General features: G+C 37.8%; 1 protein-coding gene across 3 annotated transcripts in view; it reads left to right on the top strand.

Moving 5' to 3' along the window:
• The window catches only part of LOC136857544 (thyroid receptor-interacting protein 11), a 533,154-nt gene that overhangs the window by 312,999 nt on the left and 197,965 nt on the right, over positions 1-22,190 (top strand). For all 3 annotated transcript variants that reach the window (XM_067136282.2, XM_067136281.2, XM_067136283.2), the window contains 4 exons: positions 4,695-4,818; positions 14,876-14,958; positions 17,655-17,778; positions 19,033-19,109. In XM_067136282.2, coding sequence (XP_066992383.2) covers positions 4,695-4,818; positions 14,876-14,958; positions 17,655-17,778; positions 19,033-19,109 — 408 coding nt within the window. The remainder of the gene's footprint in view (positions 1-4,694; positions 4,819-14,875; positions 14,959-17,654; positions 17,779-19,032; positions 19,110-22,190) is intronic.

The raw sequence follows: 22,190 nt of genomic DNA, 5'->3' as shown, positions 1-22,190 counted from the left end.
AATAGACACAAGTACACAAATATGTGTTCATCAAGTGACTTCAAACAGTTCCCGCCCAAAACTTAGCCACTTCGAGAGCACTTGAGTTAGCTTGAGTCAAATCCTCATTGCACATCTGGGGCCTGTTCCACAAAAGTATGGTCTTGTACATTACAAGTAAATTCTCTAGTAACTTGTACAAATACCAGAGTTTCTGTTCCACAAAAGAATTTTCTACAGTTGTACTTTACTACTCCATACTTACAAATTACTAGTGAATTTTTGTAGGCGTGTTCCACAAAAGTACTAGTACTTGTAACTTACTAGCGAATTGAGAAGAATTCTCTACCAGTGAAAGGACAATAATATATAAATGTACTAGTGCTATTTAAATACGCTTATTTTGGATACATTTTGATAAATATGTGGTCTAGCAGTAGTGATAGTGATGGTGATGAAAATGAAAACTATCGTCTGTACAGGGAAAGAATAAACTTCCAGTTTAACACTGTATTTGAATACAATGAACGTTTTAGGTTAAGTACAATATAGTGGAAGAACTTTTGATAGATATTGGCCATAGCTTAAAATATCCTACGAACAGAAATAAATCTCTCTCTGCTAAACAACATTTACGAACAACATTACATTGGCTAGGATATGGTGGTCAGTACCATGGTACTGCAGATATGCTTGGGATGGCAAAATCTTCGGTCTGTGGTAGCTGCAATAAATGATATAAAATTTCCTCAAATTGTTTGTTGGCCTGAAAATACTGAAAAAAACATATTCCAAGAAGGACCTTCCTGGAATCATTAATGAGCAGAATATCTCTTACATACGTCCAACTTTTCCCCTCAAAAGCTCCATGAGCTTTTCCCAAGTCAAATATTTCCATCCAACCATTTATTTTGTCTTGTGTTTTCAGACTCTCGCTGAATCCACCGAAACGAATATCTTTCCTACCTTCTATTTCCTTCAAAATGAATAACTTTGTTTCTCTTGACATCATTTTAACAATTCATGCAGAGTTTGCAATTTCGTAACAATTGAGTTTGGCGGCCGAATATCGTTATTAGCGGCATCTGATTCCTAATGACAGACCAAGGTAGGTATGTTAGACTCTCGTAAAACATACGCGAGGATCGCGGAAGAACAGAATGGGTGATAATAACGGAGTAATTTCCTATCATCAAAGAAATAAACTGAAAAATAACATCGTAGCATTAAAAAATTCACAGGAATATTAGTTCTTTCAATCTTTGCTGCATAATTTACAGTAAAATACGATATTACGATAAATGAGGCAAGCATAACCTAATTCAACGAATGGAATACGAAGATAAACAGCTGATTCATGCTATGACGTAGTATGTTTATTGATATGTCGTCACTTGTAAAACTTGTAACAATTCACTGGTAATATACAAGAGACTATCAATCTTTTGTGGAACAGAAATGTACAACTCCATACATTACAAGAACCCACACTAGTAACTTGTAATGTACAAGACCATACTTTTGTGGAATAGGCCCCTGGATGGGTTCAGCAGACAAGCATAAGAGATGTTGTGCTGTTTGAAATTCGCCACAATCACATAGAACTGTCTTGGTCAGAAAATGTCACTTATATAAGTTGTCCCTTATTCTTGCAACTTCAGCTCACAGTTTGTTCAGGTGCTTCCAGATTGTCCAGTTCTCTGTATGGCCAGGAGGAAGAGATTCCTTCAGTTGCATCCATTCAGACAAATTACTAGTTTTCTCCTTCTACATGGCAACTCGTGCTTAGCAACTGTTCCTTGTAACAGTTGAGCAGTTGTCAGGAAGGTCTTTCTCGATTTTAAACTCCTTTCAGCAGGTTCATATCCATAGAGTGAATGTGAGGTCATAGTAGACGATTTTCTCCATTCATTGTTGGCAGCCACTTCTCTTTCGATATCAGGTGGAGCAATCCCAGCCAGATAGTTCACATTATTGGTGGGAGTTGGCCTCAAATAACCTGAAATAATACTTCAACTCTCATTTAAGGCAACATCAACCTGTTTTGCATGGGCTGACTTATACCACACAGCACAAGCATATTCCCCTGCTGAATAGCATAAGGCCATTGCTGCTGTTCTTAACATGTATGTATGTTGAGTATTCAGCCCGAAGGCTGGTCTGATCCTCCACAGTTCCACCAAAGGCTATCATAGACAGCCTAGGCGTCACTGAAGAGGTATACTAGGGAAATGAGGAGTGAGGTAGTTTCCCGTTGCTTTCCTCACCGAGCCAGAAGTTGCCATTGCATATCAGTCTGCCAAGCCCACTGAAATGCATGCACCAATCGACCCTATGGGCGATATTTTCACACCAATCATAACAGGGACTGGCTGCATAAGGAATGGTATTACTAGCATCGCTCATACCTCGGTCACTTTCATATTGTCAAAGCCAAGGATGAGACTGAGACAGGTCAATGAAAGTAACAAATTGCTCTAGCCCATACCAGAAGACATAGTGCACTGTAAACACTACATCTCGCCAGCAAGGGCTCGTTCTTAACATATTCCACAGTATAAATCTTTGTCAAGACAGCCTAGCTGATTCTACCATCTTTGCTCCAGTGATGTAACTCCTATGACTAGCTTCGACCTTTCCATAGTGAGAAGTAACATGCTGAAGCTAGGAAAGCACGAAAGAGGAATCTTCCGTCTAAGTGTCAAATGACTTCTGAATGCATAGATTGATAAATTCTATCTGGATGTTATTGAGTATATTAAAAAGACTGTCAAAGAAAGGCATAATTGGATACTTTGAAAAGTGGTTTGAACTGTTGTAACCCATCAGAAGGAGACTGCTTGGAAAGTTGTTTGAGAAGGGATTAATTCTTTTAGAGAAATTGAACTTATTTCTCGATGAATGATAGTCTTCAGTTTCTGTATGGTGTGTGGTTTTGTCCTGTACACTTCACCTTTTGATGCCCCCCCTCCCATGAGATAATAGTTCCAGATGGTTAAAATGGTAAAGTGGGCAGGCCAAACGATATTTCTGATAATTCTGTTGTCAAACACTTCAGTTACTCACTTTGAAGCATTTGACGTATGACCCATTGAAGAGTTCTACTGGAAAAGTACAGGGCTATGTTCCGTAATAGTTAATTTTGTAAAGAAGAGTTGCACAGTTATTTGCACATATCTCTCTCGCTATTACTTGTAACCTTATAAAAATTGATCCTGTTAATTATTTCACCAATAACTGCACTACTCTTACTTTTTGGTCTTGAAGGAGTTCGCATGCAGTATATTAGGCTTTTCGGAACTCTGTTATCAGTACAGTAGTTTTTTATATTAACATAACCATGCAAGTGGAACCAAGCTTGTAGGAAACAGAGAGTTTACTACATTGTTTAGCTTTTTATGTTGGAACATTCCCTGTTTCCTGTAATTTGTCACCTAATTTATGAATCACAATATGATTGGGGCTTGATCATAAGGGAATTTTTCCTGAAATAATCTCCGAACAGCACAAGTCAATTCTGTTCACACCATGAATAGTAAATCAACACTAATTGTCAAATAGAATACTGAGGTCTCGTATTAGTCATAGCTCTCTTAGCACACTACTGTATACATGCGTGTTTCAACGACCATTCAGCTCAGACTGAAAACGCATTCACAGTTCCCTCGAAGCTCAGGATTCTGGTCTTGTCTGCCACCACCTAGAGAGACATTGCAACTGGACCCATCCTTCCGCTCCGCCTTAGTTCCATTCCCGTGCAGATGCTCTGTCTCCTTCCTTCCCCTCACCTCCTTTACCGCTGCCTACACACTTCGTCCGGCTCCATCTGTGTAACAACACGTTTAACATGCTGCTCAAGGTGAGTCAATCATCATTCAATGATCCTAATGATTCTAGTACTTCCATACATTGCTTCCAACGTCTAATTGGCTATTTTCTCCTTCAGGTGTAAATTGAAGTGGGAATTCATCTTTATTTATATCACAATCTTACATGATCAAAGTAAACCTCTCCAGAACCACCTAATATCAAAGGAATAAATGTCACTCACATAGATAGCAGACAATAGCACAAATTCATTGATCCTGGATGTACACAGACTGAACTATGTAACGAACAGCTAGAATTTTATATCACAGCAATCAATTGTATCATAATTTTAACTTATCTCATGTATCACTACAGCAGTTGTATTTTATAATGTGTTAAAATGTGTTTTAGATGTTTTAGGAATATATATATTGTCTAATTTGTACTTAAGGCTGATGATGGCACATAGATGCCGAAACTAGTACCATTTGACCATTTGACATGTGATTGAATCACAATAAAACGTCATTGTATTGAATAGGTGGACCTTGAAGGTGACGTTAAAGCCATAAAACTCAAACATTTATTTTCTAAGCATACACTGTACACAACATTATTTGATAAATTCTGTTTGAACTAAAGATAAACCTGACTGTACATACAAGATAATTAATTTTGAAGTTCTGTGTAACTGTTCCTCTGATAAAAAAATTATTCTTGATATTTGACTTTTAAAAATCTTCCTCATTACAGTCACCTTCATGATTATTTTGTCTAAGTTGCTTGTTGCCACATATGTCTTTATAGATAACGTAGTGATATTTCACTGTTTTTAATTACCTGGAATGATATTTGTTTATATCAGTTATTATGGGTGCTTTGCTCATGAGAAATGCTATTTTCAGGTTTTATTGAGTTGTGAAGTAATGCAAAGGCAGAACAACAGTCTTACCCTCCAAAATGAAGAACTCCAAAAGAAATATCTTGAAATATCAAAAATGTATGAGTCAGTCAAGATTTCGACTGAAGGTAAGCTGCTTGTAATAACAACATTGCATACTATTTGTTAGATACTATTTAAGATAATATAGGGGGTGATCAAAAAGTTTCCGTTCGACGGGTGTACAGTCCTGAATCGGGATGCCAATCAGGCAAAATCGCCTTGAGCATTGAGGCACTCATCTCACTGACATACCAGGTTAAAGATCCCTTTGTGATAAAACCCCAGGTCCTGCTGTATGAAGAAATCCTTAACCGCCTGCTGTACATTCTCGTCCGACAGGAAGCATCAACGCTTCAAGGCCTTTTTGGGGGGACCGAAGGCGTGATAATCGCATGGGGAGAGATCAGGACTATAGGGCGGGTGCTTGAGTGTCTCTCACTTGAGTTGTTGTTCTTGTCCATAACGGATGAGGCTGGCCTCCCAGATCGACCGGCGTTGAAATGCGACCCACACGGAACTTGCTGCACCATTCCACAGCAGTGGTTTTCAACAGACATGTTGCCCCATACGCAGTCTTCATTCTCCGATGGATGTCCACCGGTATTTGTCCTTCGGCAGCCAAGAACAGAATAACAGCACGTTCCTGTTTGGATGCATTTGGTAATGATGTCACCATACTTCACGTGGCTGCATTTAACGCACGCACCTCGGCACGACACGTCTGCCACACTAATCCCTTTGCCTGTATGTCCATGCTTATATATCCGCATCAACGTTGCATGTCCATTGCAGCAACGCCCTCAAATGGAAACTTTCTGATCATGCCTTATAGTACAATAACCTTTTATTTTTAAGGCATACATCTAGTACAAACTTATATTAAAAGGAGAGAATAATTAGCCCAGGAAAGAAATATCATAGTTACTTGCCTATAGGACCCCTGTTTTTCTCATTTTTAACTTTCAAAATTGGGGAAGGGTCATACAGACGCAAACTTTATAGAAGTCCATTGTTATGAGAAAGGGAGTTTAAATTAAGCTATTTTATTTTGATGCTACGTAATATGTGATATGTCATTTAAGTAAACAAAGTTTGCATCTTTTATCAACATGATTCACCATTAACATTCCGTACAGCGATAAGTTCCGTGAAGACCAAAGATGTTACCATTATGCAGTGAACGGGCTTGGTCAGTAGAACAAGGAGGGCGCGCAGCTTGAGTACAAAATTGCTACCTGTAACACAAAAATCCTTGGTTTTAGTACTGGTGTATGTTCATACTTCACAAGAATATTTGGATGTAAGAAAAGTGGGAGGGAAGAAGATAACATTCATTACATACTGCAAAAGCACACCTAACCATATCAACATGCATTATGGGAAAATTAGAAGAGTGGACAAGTGCAAGTATCTGGGAAAGATCATACAGCCAAATGAACTTGACAAAGAAGTAAACAAAATGAGAGCCAAAAATGATTAATGGAATTGACATACCAACTGACCAGAGATGTTTACAACAAGAATCTCTATCCATCAGTGCAAAAATCAGACACTACCATACAGTGGTCAAACCAGAATGTCTATACACAGCAGAATGCTCGACAATGAATAGGAAAAATCAACCTGAAGTTACAAGAAAGAAAGAAAGAAAGAAAGAAAGAAAGAAAAATCTTAGGTGCACATTAAGAAAGATTTTAACTAATTAATTTTGTGTGGCTATTTCTAGCCGGGTGCAGCCCTTGCAAGGCAGACCCCTTCAATGAAATAAACAAAGAATGAAAGAAAGAAAGAAAGAAAGAAAGAAATCTTAGGTGCTCATTAAGAAAGATTTTAATTAATTTTGTGTGGCTATTTCTAGCCGGGTGCAGCCCTTGCAAGGCAGACCCTTCAATGCGGGTAGGCGGCATCTGCCATGTGTAGGTAACTGCGTGTGTTATTGTGGTGGAGGATAGTGTTGTGTGTGGTGTGTGAGTTGCAGGGATGTTGGGGACAGCACAAACACCCAGTCCCCAAGCCAAGGGAATTAACCATTTAAGATTAAAATTTCCTACCTGGCTGGGAATCAAATGGCGGCCTGTGACCAAAGGCCAGCACGCTAACAATTTAGACATGAAACCGCACATTAAGGAAGATGATATTACATTAAGATGAAGTGGTGAAGTGCTGTATAGAAATACAGTGAAACCTTGTTAGTGCGTTCCTCATTAACATGTTTTCCTGCTTAGCACATCGTAAATTCGTAGTTCCGATTCTCATCTATTAAATCTATACAAAAATACCTCGCTCATCGCGTCGCAAATTTTTGCTATTACCGCTTAATACGATCACATTTATCGTAGCCCTGAAAATGTTATTTGTCATCCCTTGTGAAAGGAACGTGATATCCAGCTTGGGTAAGAAAGAGCCGTCGCTGCAGTTGCATGATAAGGGGAAAAGGCCTTGAATTCCTGAACTTTATAGGGTAAGTTGCACCTTCAGGGAGCGAGCCATTAGTCTCAGGAATGTTCAGTTTAGCTTGCTGGTTGGCAGCAACATTGCTGAATAACCCACTGAGCCTGTTTGTGCTTGTTTTTCGCATTCCATTCAGAAATTAGAAATCGATTTAGTGTTGAGTGGTACAGCGAAGGGTAGCAAATACTTGTCGCCTGATAGCCTACATCTGGATTAGGAACATAATCGTGTGAAGTTGGCTAGTGTGGTGCATATTTGTCTTGTGACAGCTTATTTGTGGATTCGAAAAAAGTCGTGAAATTCCTTACTGATGAGAACAAAATTAGTGGACTCGCACCTGCACCTTTAAGTGTGCAGAGGTAGCGCGAATGTTGAAACTCACACCTTCTAGTTTCGACTCGATCATTTGAGTTGGTCAATTTGAAGTTTTGTCGATTTGAAAATGGCGGCCAAAGTCACAATTGTACATGGTCGAGTGTAACCAAGACCAGGTACAATATTGTAGTTGGTAATGTCCAGTTCATTGTGTGTGTGACCAGAAATAATGTTCAATAACCCACTGCTCCAAAATAAAAGGCTTCTATTAACATTTGTTCTTAGAAAGAGTGTGATCTGCAATAATACTTTATTGATGTTTTTACTGGCCCCCACGCAAATTTCTTCATATTTTTGTTGTCTGGTGTTTTTCACACCTTTCAGTGCACTTTTTTATTCTATAATCCCCAGCAGGAAAGGTTTTCATATCTGTTCTCTTGTGTTTTTCACACCTTTAAATATTCTTCTCTCATCTTGAGAAATGGTAGATAATAGTTTTAATTTTACCCACAGATAAACGATGTAAAATGCCATCATGTTGGAAAAAAATTGTATCCAGTGTTTCCATATCCCTGTTGGATAGTTTTTATTTGTGTATTCAGTAGTGTGTTTTCTCGCTTAACACGTTCTTTTTCCTTGTCCTCTGCCGAAATGTCTTAACGAGGTTTTACTGTACTGAGAGAGAGAGACTGATGTTCTAGGGACACTTAGTAAAAATGAATGACAGTAGGCTAACCAAGAGATTAACCAATCACATCACCAACCCTAAGACAAAATGCATCCGGATACTAGAGATACATAAAAAAATAAAAGAAGCCAATATTCGAGAGACAGATATACAGAACAGACTAAGATTCAGACATTTCAAAATGTGGAAGGGTTCCCAGGAGTCTACGGATAGAAGCAACATCTGGAATGAGGTGAGAAAAGACTAGGAAGTGAAAGGATGAAGGGGGTGGTGGAGAAGAAGCTAACGTAGTTGTTTAATGTGGTTCTTAATTGGCCAGTACCGAACAAAGAAGTATATTCTTTGTTTGCATCGGCCTGCTAAAGACCACATTATTTCAGCTGTCTTCTCTGGGCTTTGATCTTTGCCCAGTGCTCCTTCATTTGTTGGCGGTGTTGCTCTTTTCTTTCCTCCGTCCACGTCTTTCCCGTCTTCAACTTTGGCCTTAACCCTGTTGGTCTTTTAGTTTCCTCCTGAGTGGGTTGTGTTTTTGTATATCATCATAAGTTATCCCCATCTCCTGTATGTCCCTTTCCACCTCCTTGAACCAAGTTGACTGGGTCTGCTTATCTTTAAAGTAGGTAAAGATCCGGTTTGATAATCGTGTGGGTTTCAATCTTAGCAAGTGACCATAAAATGCAATTCTTCTCCTCTGCACGACATCAGAGATCTTCTGGACATGAGTATACAGCTCATAGTTAAGCTGACGTCTATATTCATCTATGTAATTAATTGGGCTAAGACTCATTGGCTGAAAGGTCAGCATACCGACCTTCGGTTCCAAGGGTCCCGGGTTCGATTCCCGGCCGGGTTGGGGATTTTAACCTTAATTGGTTAATTCCAATGGCACAGGGGCTGGGTATATGTGTTGTCATCATCATCATTTCATCCTCATCACGACGCGCAGGTCACCTACGGGTGTCAAATAGAAAGACCTGCACCTGGCGAGCCGAACCCGTCCTGGGATATCCCGGCACTAAAAGCCATACGATATTTCATTTTTCATTGGGCTAAGAATTTTCCTTAAGATTTTTCTCTCTTTAATTTCCAATTTTTCTATCGGACCTTTCTGGTTCATAGCAAGGCATTCCGCTACATACATAGCCTCTGGTCTTATGACAGTGCAGTAATGTCTGAGTTTTTTTGTTCAAGAATATGGATAGTATATGGATATCATCATCATTATCATCATCATCATTATTATTATTATGATTATTATTATTAGAGCCATTTAATGCACATGCTATTCCGGTCTTTTTAATTTCAGGAGTTATTTTTATTTATTTTGTGTCAGAGTGATGAAAAAACTTAAAATATAAATAAGGTATTATATACAAACAAAACAAATTACATCTTATGTCACAAACATGTTTCACACAAAGTTTGCCCAGAAATCAGCAACAGCAATTCCCTTTTCAGTGGCTTGAGTCAAGTCTTGAAGTGTACAAAGAACAGGGTAGGACTGAGGAGTGATCAATTCCCAAGCTCGCACAATCCAGTCACAAATTGATGACATTGTTGGGAAAGCATACAGATCGTTACATGTCATTATGAGGCTACTTAAAGGATGCAACAAATAAATTAAAGAAAAAAGTTACTTAAGTATGGTTCGTCCATTATTGGAATATGCAAACAGTGTTTGGGATCCTCATCAAGAATACCTAATAAAAGAAATAGATAGTGTGCAGAGGAAAGCAGCAAGATTTGCAACAGGGGATTTCAGAAGAAACAGTAGTGTATCAGAAATGTTAGAGGAACTTGGGTGGGAAACTTTAAGTAAGAGAAGGGAGAAAACTAGACTTATAGGATTATATAGAGCCTATACAGGAGAAGAAGCATGGGGAGAAATCCGTGAGAGGCTTCAGTTGGAAAATAATTATATCGGAAGAACTGACCACAAGTATAAAATTAGAAGGAATTTTAGCAGAAGCGATTGGGGTAAATTTTCATTCATTGGGAAGGGCATGAAGGAGTGGAACAGTTTACCAGGGGTAGTGTTTGATCCTTTTCCAAAATCTGTACAGATATTCAAGAAGAGAATAAACAGCAACAGGCAGAATAAATGAAATGTTAGAGGGCATTCGACCAGTGGAGGCTATTGTAAATAAAAAATGTGTGTGAAAAAATTAATTCCATCCCCTGGTCCATGGAGTTTGGACAGCTAAAGTAGGGGACTGCCTGTAGGGGTGAAGTATAGTGGGGACTTCGAGGGCCCTGGGACCGCTACGGTAGCTGTGAAAGCCCTTCAGGAACTCTGAAAAGGGGCTATGGTTAAGACGCAGCAGGTCGTTATGCTACTTAGGTTCCAAAATGGATATTTAAAAAAATTAGTAAATAAATGCAATGTAAATTTTAATCTTATACCAGTTGCATAGTATTATTTGAAGTAATTCCACATATTGTATATGAGTTCACTATGTTTGTAAGTATAGGAGATATTATAAGTAGAATTTTGTAAAGAATATAAATTTATTAAGGATGAGCTGTGTGTTTAATAGAAAAAATTGTTAGTGTAATTTGTATAATATTGTATTGTAGGAAAATTTTCTTCTTCTCTTGTTAATTTAAAATTTAGTGCTTGACAATAATGTATTTTAGTGTACCATTTGCCACCGAGGTAGACACCTCATTTGCAAATAAAGAGATTTTGATTTGAAATATATTGAAACAAAGGCCGTTTGATTTTTTCCACCTTTTGTTGTGGCGTGCATGTTGTCCAACATCCAGTTGGTGTAAAACCTTCTCATATGGCCCTTATAAGGCTTATTTATGGGGATGTCTTATGGCTTCAGAAATAATACAAGTCCTTCTGGGATAATTGCTGGATAGGTTTTAGCTAGAGCCATTTACATTTTTACGCAGTCATCTAAGTGGCTTGAAAGCTGTCCAGTACAAGCATTGATTTTTTATTAAGTAGGGCTCATGGACATCATTCTCATACAGTTCTTAGCCAGTCTTTCACCAGATACACCTCCACTCACCCTTTTTTCTGTACACAGATCTAAATTCCTTTTGGAAAGTTGTACTTCATTTGAAAATACAGTATGGCTGGTGTTTCCTGCAGTCTGCAGTCAGAACTAACATACCTATACATTGTAGCTTCTGAGCTCTCAAATTTTTGCTAAACGCTTGATGCACCTGCTGTGTTTGTTCTTGTTGGGACGTTGAAGTAAACTGATGTCCGATCAGCATTGTCAATTTGTGACAGAATAAATTCATGTTCTTCTATGAGTCTTATCATGAAATTATCAAATTGTATTGGTATTCTGTTACTATTTCTGTATAGTCAGTTGAAGGCCGTTGACATGGCAAAGTTCCTCTTCTCAAACTTAGATGGTTTTAACACACAAGCCTTACTGTGCAGCCTTGGCTCACCTTAAATTCTAATCTGAAATCCTTTTTCTTTTCTTCCCTCTCACATGTAGCATTTCGTGTGTTGCAGTATGATCACTGTTTCTTGTTTCAACAATCTGCTCTAGTCATTCATAGAATTCTTTGTACTTTCTTCCCAAATTCCACGAAAAGATTTACGGTCCTTGTTCATGAACTTCAGTTGGTCCTTTTGATTATGCCAATAATGTATCATTTTAGACTGTATGTCAAATCCATGAGCTGCTCTCTTATACCATTTTTCAATGTACAATCTACAGCACGTAATTTAAAAGAGGCCATAAATCTCATTCTGAGATTACTGGTTCTCATCGCCTCGAGTTTTCACAGAATGCATCTAAGAGTAAGATGCAAGAAGAAAGATATGGTATTAGCCAAGTAGCCAAACAAGTGGGCAGTTGTGGGAAGGGTTTTGTGGAGCAAGCTAAGACCACATTCCAGTGGACTCCAGCGATACTGTAGCCAGAACGGATGGTTTTTACCATTATTGCCCCTCTGCATGCTTCTAGACAGACAACATTGATGGATTTAGCACAGTGGTAGTGAGGAATCAGTCAGTTTCCAAGAATTTTGTTCTTTGACTCTCAAACATTAAGGGGGGATACTAGGCCTATCAGCTACGAGGTCTTATTTTTTCCCCTATGGCACTACAGCCTTTGAAGGGCCTTGGCCTACCGAGTGACCACTACTCAGTCCGAAGGCTTGCAGATTACGAGGTGTCATGTGGTCAGCATGATGAATTCTGTCAGCCGTTATTCTTGGCTTTGTAGACTGGGGCTGCTATCTCACCATCAGATAGCTCCTCAATTCTAATAATGTAGGCTGAGTGGACCTCGAACCAGCCCTCACGTCCAAGTAAAAATCCCTGACCTGGCTGGGAATCGAACCCGGGGTCTTTGGGTGAGAGGCAGGCACGCTACCCCTACACCACAGGGCTGGTACGAGGTCTTATAGACAAGTAAATATGGTAATACATGGGGACAAACACTGTGCAAAGTGCAATTGGACTAATATCAGAAAACACCATGCAGAACTTCACAGGTTGTGTACATTGGGCAGTACATGAAATGATTGCAGTGGTTTTTTGTTAACCCTTTCACTTCGGCATAGCGAGTATGGTGGCGTGACACTCTGGACCCTCTGGAGCGGCGAATGGCTCACCGAGCCCACTGTACAGAATACTCTTCTCGCTCCGCTCTCCCTCCATAGTCGTCCCGTGACGACAGGCAGAGTTTAAAAGTATTTTATTATATTGGAAATGCACATTTGGTGAAATTCTTATGATTATATTTTTAGAACTTTTCACTCTGCTGGCATTGTCTACTAAACTTTTCAATCCGGAATTAGCTGCATCGAACTTATGTTTCTTCGGATTCAAGTTCTCCTTTTTCCAATTTAGTTTTCTACTCGATGGTTCAGGCATCTGATCTTCATCCTCACTATCTTCATCTTCAGTCAAATCGTCCAAGTAGGCTGACCTTTTAGATGATGAAGGGGTAACTTGAGTAGAAAATGTGCCTGAAATAGAACGTGTGATTGAAGTTGTTCCATCAGCAGAATCAGATAACAAATAACTCGTCATCTTCTTCAAAGTTACTACCAATTATGAGGGCTAGAGCTTCATCTGCAGTATATCTTTCTTCCGTCATCAGGACTTTCAAAATTTCAAAGCAATTGAAAGCCAAGTCAAGAAGCACAAGCATGTCAGCACTGGGAAGCAACTTGGCATGAAGTGAGTAGCACACCGGACACATTCCTTTCGTCTTTGAACTAGTCACTCCTGTCATCTGGTGATCATAGCCTTAACTATAGACTCCAAAGATAGTGACGAGAGGCCTCCAAGGCCGAACTTCTCCAGCAGTCTATCATAGTGAAACGGAAAACAGCCGAAAGACACGCGACTTCTACAGCAGTCGACCAGCTATGAGGCACAGCTAAATGCTTTTTGTTAATTGAGTAGTAATGGTAGTAGGGAACTGCTGGCTGTCTGTCACTTTGATCTGTCACCATTTCTTCAATTCCTTAATTTCCAGCATTCTTCTCACGGGTCTCAAGCCTAGCAACAAACCACCACGAGTGCCAATTATGTCAATATCATCCTGTGATAGTGCATCATTTCATATCTTCAAGCCACCCCTGAAATCATATTTCAGTAGCACAACATCAGACCACATCCTACATCACCAGTGCATGCCTTCTTCTATGAAAACAATGCACCACTACCACCCTGGCTCTATTAGTCACCCGTTCAAAATGTCTGGGACATGTTCAAATAATGGGTGCAGTGATACAAACCAGCATATCTTGATGAACTTTGGATGTGAGTAAATAAAACTTTGTTGATTACATCACAGGCACCATATGTACATTATTTTATTCAATGTCTTGGTGCTGAAACTTTCTCTTCAACATTGTTCAGTGTATACACACTGTATTTGCCCCATATTTTTATGGATTAAGTACATATTACATAGTGTTTTTCTCAAGTATAGGTGATAGGTAGAGCCCTGCACGGATGCGGATATCTGCAAAGTTAGTATCTTGGCAGATTCAAACTGTATGACAGTGCGGATAATTTGCTGATCATTTCTAAATAATGATGATTATTGATTTTCACTTATTTTTTCTGGTGATCAGGCAACCCTTGACAGTGGTATGGGTGAATGGTGATGTTTAAAGAGCCTTGAGACCATAAAGATGTAAATCTGACCTAACCCTAACTGGCTCCTAGCCACAGTTAATGGAAGGAAGGAACAAAGTTCAGTACTTCGGTAGTTGTCGCAAGAGAAAATCCTTCATAAACCTGTGACTGTAGGGGTTCTGGTGTCAGGTATCAGGCCTATTGTATTATGTTAACAGGTTTATCAGCTTCAATACATTGGGTGTAATATACTGTAGTATATATTATACATTAACATATATATCTATGTTTATGATAGCCTCCTATGCTACTGGATCCCGTAGAGAGGAGGGGTGGGGGGAGGCAAGGGTGATTGTTAGCTGGGAGATTGATGGCTTGTAAGAAGGGCTCCGCCTCCAGTTTGCTGGTTATCTGCAACGGGGGAATGGGGAGTTCACCCATGCAGGCACACGTGCAGCAAGACGTGGACTAGTTCTTTATACCTTGTTTGTTTTTGTGTTTAAAAAAAATATTTTCTCATGCGATAATGATCTAACTGGGAGAATTCTGCATGGATCAGGAGAAAATAAAGGTATTATACCATATAAAACTGATGTGTTTTTTGTTTTTTTGTTTATAGACATAGAAAAAGATCTTGAAGAGAAGAAACAGCTGGAGTCACTACAGAGCCAATTGGCTGAAGTACAAAAGCAAAACTTAGAGGTAGGTTAATTATACATTTTTCCTGTCACTTTTTGGTTTGCGTGGTTCAAGAAAAATAAAATCATTCTGCTGAGGAGAGCAATTCATAATTAAAAATATTAAACCTTACCATTACCTACCTAATTTACTGTGTGTGTAGATGGCTATTACTTTTATAAAATTCTCCCACAACCAAGTGCTCATTGAAGGGAGAAAGAGATAAATTAGCGACTTCATTTTATATAATTACAATTTTAATGAATAAGTGAATAAATGAAATGGTGACAATATCACAACAAATTTTAACTTATTTATCTATCTTAATGTTTTAATATACCGGTAATGTAACTCCTTATATAACAAATTCTTTTTATCCCAACTTTCAGTTTCTTTTTTAAATTTCAAGTACAGTACATATTTAGGCTATTCATTGTATAGTTGTCCGGCTCCATAGCTAAATGGTTAGCGTGCTGGCCTTTGGTCACAGGGGTCCTGAGTTCGATTCCCGGCAGGGTCGGGAATTGTAACCATCATTGGTTAATTTCTCTGGCACGGGGGCTGGGTGTATGTGTCATCTTCATAATAATTTCATGCTCATCACGACATGTAGGTCGCCTACGGGTGTCAAATCAAAAGACCTGCACCTGACAAGCCGAACATGTCCTCAGACATTCCCGGCACTAAAAGCAATATGCCATTTCATTTTATTTCATTGTATAATTTTGACAGATTTTCTGGGATAAAGATGTGTTCTATTAGAGTTTCTTGTTTTGTGGTTATAAACATCAGCATTACTTTTTTAAGTCTGTATAAATTCTACTGAGTATCACTCCAAATGAAGAGGATTTGTATTGTGTGGTATGATTAGTTTTGTGTAGAATAGTATCCTTAAAAATAATATTGGTTCTAACAAAATTGTCAAAGTCATTTAGTATCCTTAAAAATAATATTGGTTTTTACAAAATTGTCAAAGTCATTAAGTATTCTAACTACTCTATTTCGTAGGACCTGAAGTTAAAAACATATCAGATGTAAGGCTTTTCAGGCGTTTGCTCTATTAACCAGCGTTTTGTCTTAGGTCTGACACTAGACTCTTTAGAGTGGGATGTGTCAGACCCTACCCACTGACGCTGGGTGTATGCAGGTGAACTTATCAGAAGCCTATTTAAGAGGCACAGTCTGATAACTGCATACGGGAGATAAATTTCCACAATGGAATTATTGCCCGCCTAGGAATTCCGAATGGAAAATTCTGCTGATGAGAGCAATTCATAATTAAAAATATTAAACCTTACCATTACCTATCTAATTTGTAAGAGTTCCTTTTTTGCATAAACCACAAATGACACACATGTATTGAAAATGACTGTGGATCAGTGAATGATAAAATCCTTTTCTTGAGAGAAGTAGAAGTGGGATAGCATAATCTGTGCATGATGCCAATGAGTGAAGATATTTTCTTTGCTATAATTAATGTGAGTATCTCAAACCAACCAAGTCAGTTATCAATCCCAGATACTTAAATTTATTCACCTTGGTAAGTGGTATATTTTTGAACTGTATTACTTCATACCTATCACTGCAAACAGACTGTTCATGAAAAATTCCTAAGATCATACATGATATCATTCTATCTGTCTGGCATAAAATAGGTTAGTGTCATCAACAAACAATGTTAGCTCCCCTCTAGAACCCAATTTTCTTACATCATTAATAAAAATTAGAAAAAAAATATTGATCCAAGTACAAATCCCTGGGGCAGCTGTACTGTTATAAGTTTTAATTGTGAAACCATCCTAAAGTTGTTCCATATTTACCAATTTGTATTAGTTTTCCCATTAGCAACTCATGTTTTATTGTGTCAAAACCTTTTTGTAAGTCAATAAATAAGCCTGTGGCTAGATAATTTTTATCTAAGGCATCTTGAAGCCGAGTTAAAATATCAACTGCTGCATTTACAGTATTTCTGTAATTTAGTGAACTGTACTGATAATCACAAAATAATGTATAATGATGTAAATATTGCACAGTTCTGCTTTTAACAAATTTTTCAAGAGTTTTAGAAAATGGAAGTAATATTAAAATTGGGTGATAATTTCCTGGATTAAACTTATTCCTCCTTTATGAATAGGCACCACTCTTGCTATTGTCTTTTTAGAAGATTTGCCAGATTTCAGTAAGGGATTTATTATCAATGGTTTTACCATTTGTTTACAGCATTCTTTATCAGGCCTTTAGATTACTAAAAATTATTCAGGCCTTTATTTTAAAAATCTTAGTCTTTAAATAATCTCAGTCTAAAAATCTCAGTCTTTAAAAATCTCCTCGCTGGTATACCAGGGGTGTATTCAGTACACTTGACCACTCCATTTATATATGTTAATTACAATCTGTGAACCAGCTTGCTCAGCTGTGGCTCAAATTTTAGAACGCTATCTTTCTAAGCCGAAGTTGTTAAGTTTTATTCAGGCTAATTCCTGTGATATTTGAAGGTGCTCAGATACACCAGCTTATTGTCAGTAGATGTACTGGGATGTAAAAGAACTCCTGCAGGACTAATTTCTAGCACTTTGACATCTCCGAAAACCACAAAAAGGTAGTTAGTGGGACATACAAATAACATTATTATTCAACCATTGTTTACTGTTTTTGCTTGTTAATGGTTTGTATAAGGTAGTTGAAGTAGACTGTGTGTTAAATGCTAATGAAAATTCCAGATCCAGAAAACTTGTAGAAATTTTGAAGAACAAAACAAGCATCTTGCCGCGCAGAATGAAGATGTTCATAAGCGATATCAAGACTTAACAGAAATGCACGAGGCCATGAAAGCCATGATTAGTGGTAAGTTACTTGAAATACTTTTTCTAATGTTGGTTCATGTATTTACAGTAATCGATCAATAACCTTGAATAAATAAACATTTGAAAAAATTGATTTTATAGTATAAATATTTTGTCGAGTTCTGAAACCCATCATTTTATTTTCATAATGTCTAATTAGTCAGAGTTTCATGTATGCAGTGAAAACTGGTTAGAACATTTTTGTAAGGACCGAAAAAGAATAACATCATAAAGAGGGAGTGTGTTAAAAAATGAAAAACAATTACACTGTTAAATTTAAGGTTAGGTTTGAATGTAAAAATAATTGTGGTGAAAACAAAGAAACAGGTGTTTACAATTATAATTAATGAAATAAATAAATAAAGAAATAATACACTAACATAGTAAAACATCAAGGAAAAACGTTCTTAAAAATGTGAACTATGCACGTTGTTTAAAATTATGTTTAAAGTTTTCATGGGAATGTCGAACATCTGACCGATATGCACACATTTCATGTGTAGATTAGCATCTGCTTTCTCAATTAACTTTAATTTTTCATCACTTGTAAACTGTCTAGCTTTCTTCTTCTCCATAAGTGAAAGTCCTTCAAACTACTATGCTTAAGTACAGTATGCCTAAATTATGTACGTTGCTACACAATTCGCTTACGAACGTAAAATTAAGCACCAATATGTGAGTGAGCTCTATACGTAAGTACAGTAGGCCTAATTTACATACGTTGTTATACAATTCACTTACAAATGTACAATTAAGCACCAACATGTCATACGATCTACTGTTGCACGATCCAAACAAACACAGTCCCACATCAAAGACTGGCTTGAGACTGATGCTCCCTGCAGCTGTAGGTCGACATGCTTGGGCCGTGAAATTAAGTTCTCTACCAAATCCTTACCCAGGCCAGTCGTTGCTGGCCCATCGTGCATGGAATGTGGCTGGGGATGCTAATTTACTTTTTTTTTTTTTTTTTTTAATGGTGGGAGTTACGAATGTACCAAGGAGTGACGTAAATGTGCTATCCAGGTTTCTTTAGTATGTAACGTCTTAGAACCAGATAAATATCAGGTCAGAATTTCCTATTACCACATAGAAATTTGCTCCGTACTTATTACAATTGAAAGTATGAAAGTTTAAATTGTATTATCACACATTAAAGCAGTGATTGTGTAATGAAACAAATATATTTTGGAGATTTAAATTAATTTTCAAATCTTATTGATTGTTGGTGTTTTTGTTTGTTTTTTGTTTAAAGAAAAAGAGCATGCAGAAAAGAGTAATTTGGAATCATTGCAGTGCCAGCTGGCAGAAGTTGAAAACCGAAGGTTACAGGTAGGTGTTACCACATATTTCTTTGTCTTTTGCATCTTGATTCATCCATTTTGAAGAATATGGTATACTAGTGAACATAGTCCTACATACCAGCAAGTTGGATTAGGAAAATAGAGCAATTAACAAGGCATACAAAAAATCAAATCAAATCAAAATCAAAATCTCTTTATTTGCAAATGAGGTGTCTACCTCGGTGGCAAATGGTACACTAAAATACATTATTGTCAAGCACTAAATATTAAATTAACAAGAGAAGAAAATTTTTCCTATAATACAATATTATACAATTTACGCTAACAATGTTTTCTATTAAACACACAGCTCATCCTTAATAAATTTATATTGTTTACAAAATTCTAATTATAATATCTCCTGTACTACTTACAAATATAGTCAACTGATATACAGTATGTGGAATTGCTTCAAATGATACTATAAAACTGGTATAACATTAATATTTACATTGCATTTATTTATTTACTATTTTTTTTTTTTTTTTTTTTACCCGTTCTGGATCCTAAGTAGCATAACGACCTGCTGCATCTTAACCAGAGCCCCTTTTGCCACCATACAAGAGATACATATATACTGCATTAGGTTAGAACTTTAGAGTACAGAAGGCGACCCAACCAAGAGCTCTACAAATACTGTGAGAAAATCACGGACGTGGCCAGGGAGAAACAGGATGCATTGTGTGTCAGGTTGACCAACCAGCTTCTCGTTTACTGGCAAAAGAGCAAGACCAGGTAACCATGGTTAATAGAAGTTAACAAAGATCTGCAGAAACTGGGAGTAACAGAAAGAGATTTAAAAGACCGGACATCTTGCAGGGTCTAGAGAGCCAAGAATAACGTCCAAGAAGATTTGTCATGCTGACCACACGTCATCTTGTAATGTGCAGGCCTTTGGGCTGAGCAGCGGTCACTTGGTAGGCCAAGGCCCTTCGTGGATTGTTGCACCATGGGGTTCGAGTTTGGACATCTCTCATAAACAAATGAGGTTCCAGGACAAACCACCAAGAAGGAAGACTGGTACCCTGTGGACAGAGGATAGGGAGGAACAACACAGCCAGAGGATGTGCAATTACTGGGCAGGAGGAAAAGGAGGAGGTGTTGGTGGTGGTATTGGTGGAACTTCATTTTAACAGGCTTTTAAATCATTCACTATAGATATTCAATTTTTAATGTTTGTGGCTGCCAGTAGTTAAGACTGCATTAGTTTGACTCAAGATTTTAAGATTGTTATGGCTTATGGAGAGCCTGGAAATTGTATGAACATATTAGTGTATTAAGTATATGAGCAATAAACATTAAAATTTGTAATCGATGAAGAAAACATCTTTATCGGGAACCGAAATGTACAAATTGCAGCAGACAGGCGTGGTTGTGAATACATCATTGGGCCACACAGTTTTGGAAACAGAAATTCAGAAGGAGACAACTGATCGAACTGTGTAGAAGAAATGGAATGAGCATGAAAAACCCTTCTTCAAAAAAAGAAGAACAGAAAAAAGAAGAAAGGAGAGTTGCAGAATAACAATATATAGATGGGATGGCAAACTCACAACTTTGATAGACTATGTAATCTCAAGCAAGGGCAGAGAGAAATGGCTGACAGACATCAAGGTCATTCCCAGTGAGAGCATGGACAGCAGCCATAGATTGCTGATCAGATTTAGAACATAGGACCAACGTAACTCAGAACAGGACAAAAACTGGAAAGTGAAGACTCCGAAATTAGAAGCAGCTCACCTTCAGGAAGAATATCAAAACAGAATACAGTAACACCTACCAAAGGGAGAAACAACAGCAGTAGAGGAAGGTTTGGAAATCTTTAAAGATACATTTGTAGGAGAAGCCAAAGAATTGTGTGGAGTAACTGGATCAAACAATAAGGGAAAAGACACCTTGGTTGAACAACAGAATCAGAAGTATTTGAGAGACAAATTGCAAGAGAATGGGTCATAAAAGAATGCTGTTAAAGAGTGGGAAAGGAAAATGGAAATGGCATTTCAACTGGCAAGGAACACTGCAAAAAAAAAAAAAAAAAAAAAAAAAAACGGTCCCGTCGTATGGTGCTAAACTAAGGCATCTAGACACTGTTGTTAAACCTGAGTGTCTCCATGCAGCAGAAACATTGGGTATGATTGGGAAAGGTGGGCTTGAAGACATGCAGAAGAAAGAAAAATACGCAGAAAAATTCTAGGCCCAAATGTAAAAAATGGGAAGGGGAAACCCAAATCTAACAAAGAATTGTATCAAAGAACATAAGGAGTGGTTGATTTGATGAGGAAGAGAAGGTAATGGTTTTATGGACACTTGCTGGGGATGGACAGTAACAGACTGACGAAGAGATTCTTTGAATTCTTCAAGAAGAGGAAGCTGAGCTGAATTGGTTTTGAGAAGTGAAGTTGAACCTGATTTAGATGGGGGTAACGGAACATGATATAATGGACAGAAATTGATTTAGACAACCTGTCAAAAAGTTCTGTGGTTTCCAGGAGATTGGAGAGACATTATTGAGTAAAGTGGGATCCTATACAGGTGAACAGAAGATGGAAGTAGGAGAAAGGATGAAAAGATACTGACAAGGAGTGAAGGCAGAGAAGGCTAACAAAAAAATACATAGATTGTCAAACGTGGTCTATAGATAGCCAAAACAAATAAAAAATAAAATAATGATAATAAAATATCGAATGACTTCAGCTACTGTGTGCAAGCATTTTGATTTGATGCCATTTAGTCTGCTGCACGTTCATTTCTGTTTTACTCTACTAGATGGCAGAGAAACTCTAACTCTGCTGGGTGATCTGTGGCCAAGTTTTGATCAATTTCATTGGGTAAACATCAAATGAGTCTCCAGAGAGTAGTCTTTTATTTGCAGACATCATACAATATGTAGTGCTGAAAGGATTTTTCTTCACATCTGAATACCATTTGATGAGAGCAAGTTCTAGTATGGAATGTTATATTTCAGTAGATAAACTGTATGAAGCTTTTCTTGCAATCGGTGCATTTGAGGCATTCACTGATTAATTAGAGAGTGCTCAAGCACTCCCAGAAACTCCCTTATGTTGTAGAT

The sequence above is a fragment of the Anabrus simplex genome, chromosome 1 (genome assembly GCF_040414725.1).
Source record: "Anabrus simplex isolate iqAnaSimp1 chromosome 1, ASM4041472v1, whole genome shotgun sequence".
NCBI lineage: Eukaryota > Metazoa > Arthropoda > Insecta > Orthoptera > Tettigoniidae > Anabrus > Anabrus simplex.
The sequence above is the reverse complement of the archived record's forward strand: the minus strand, read 5'-3'. Positions and strand labels throughout refer to the sequence as shown.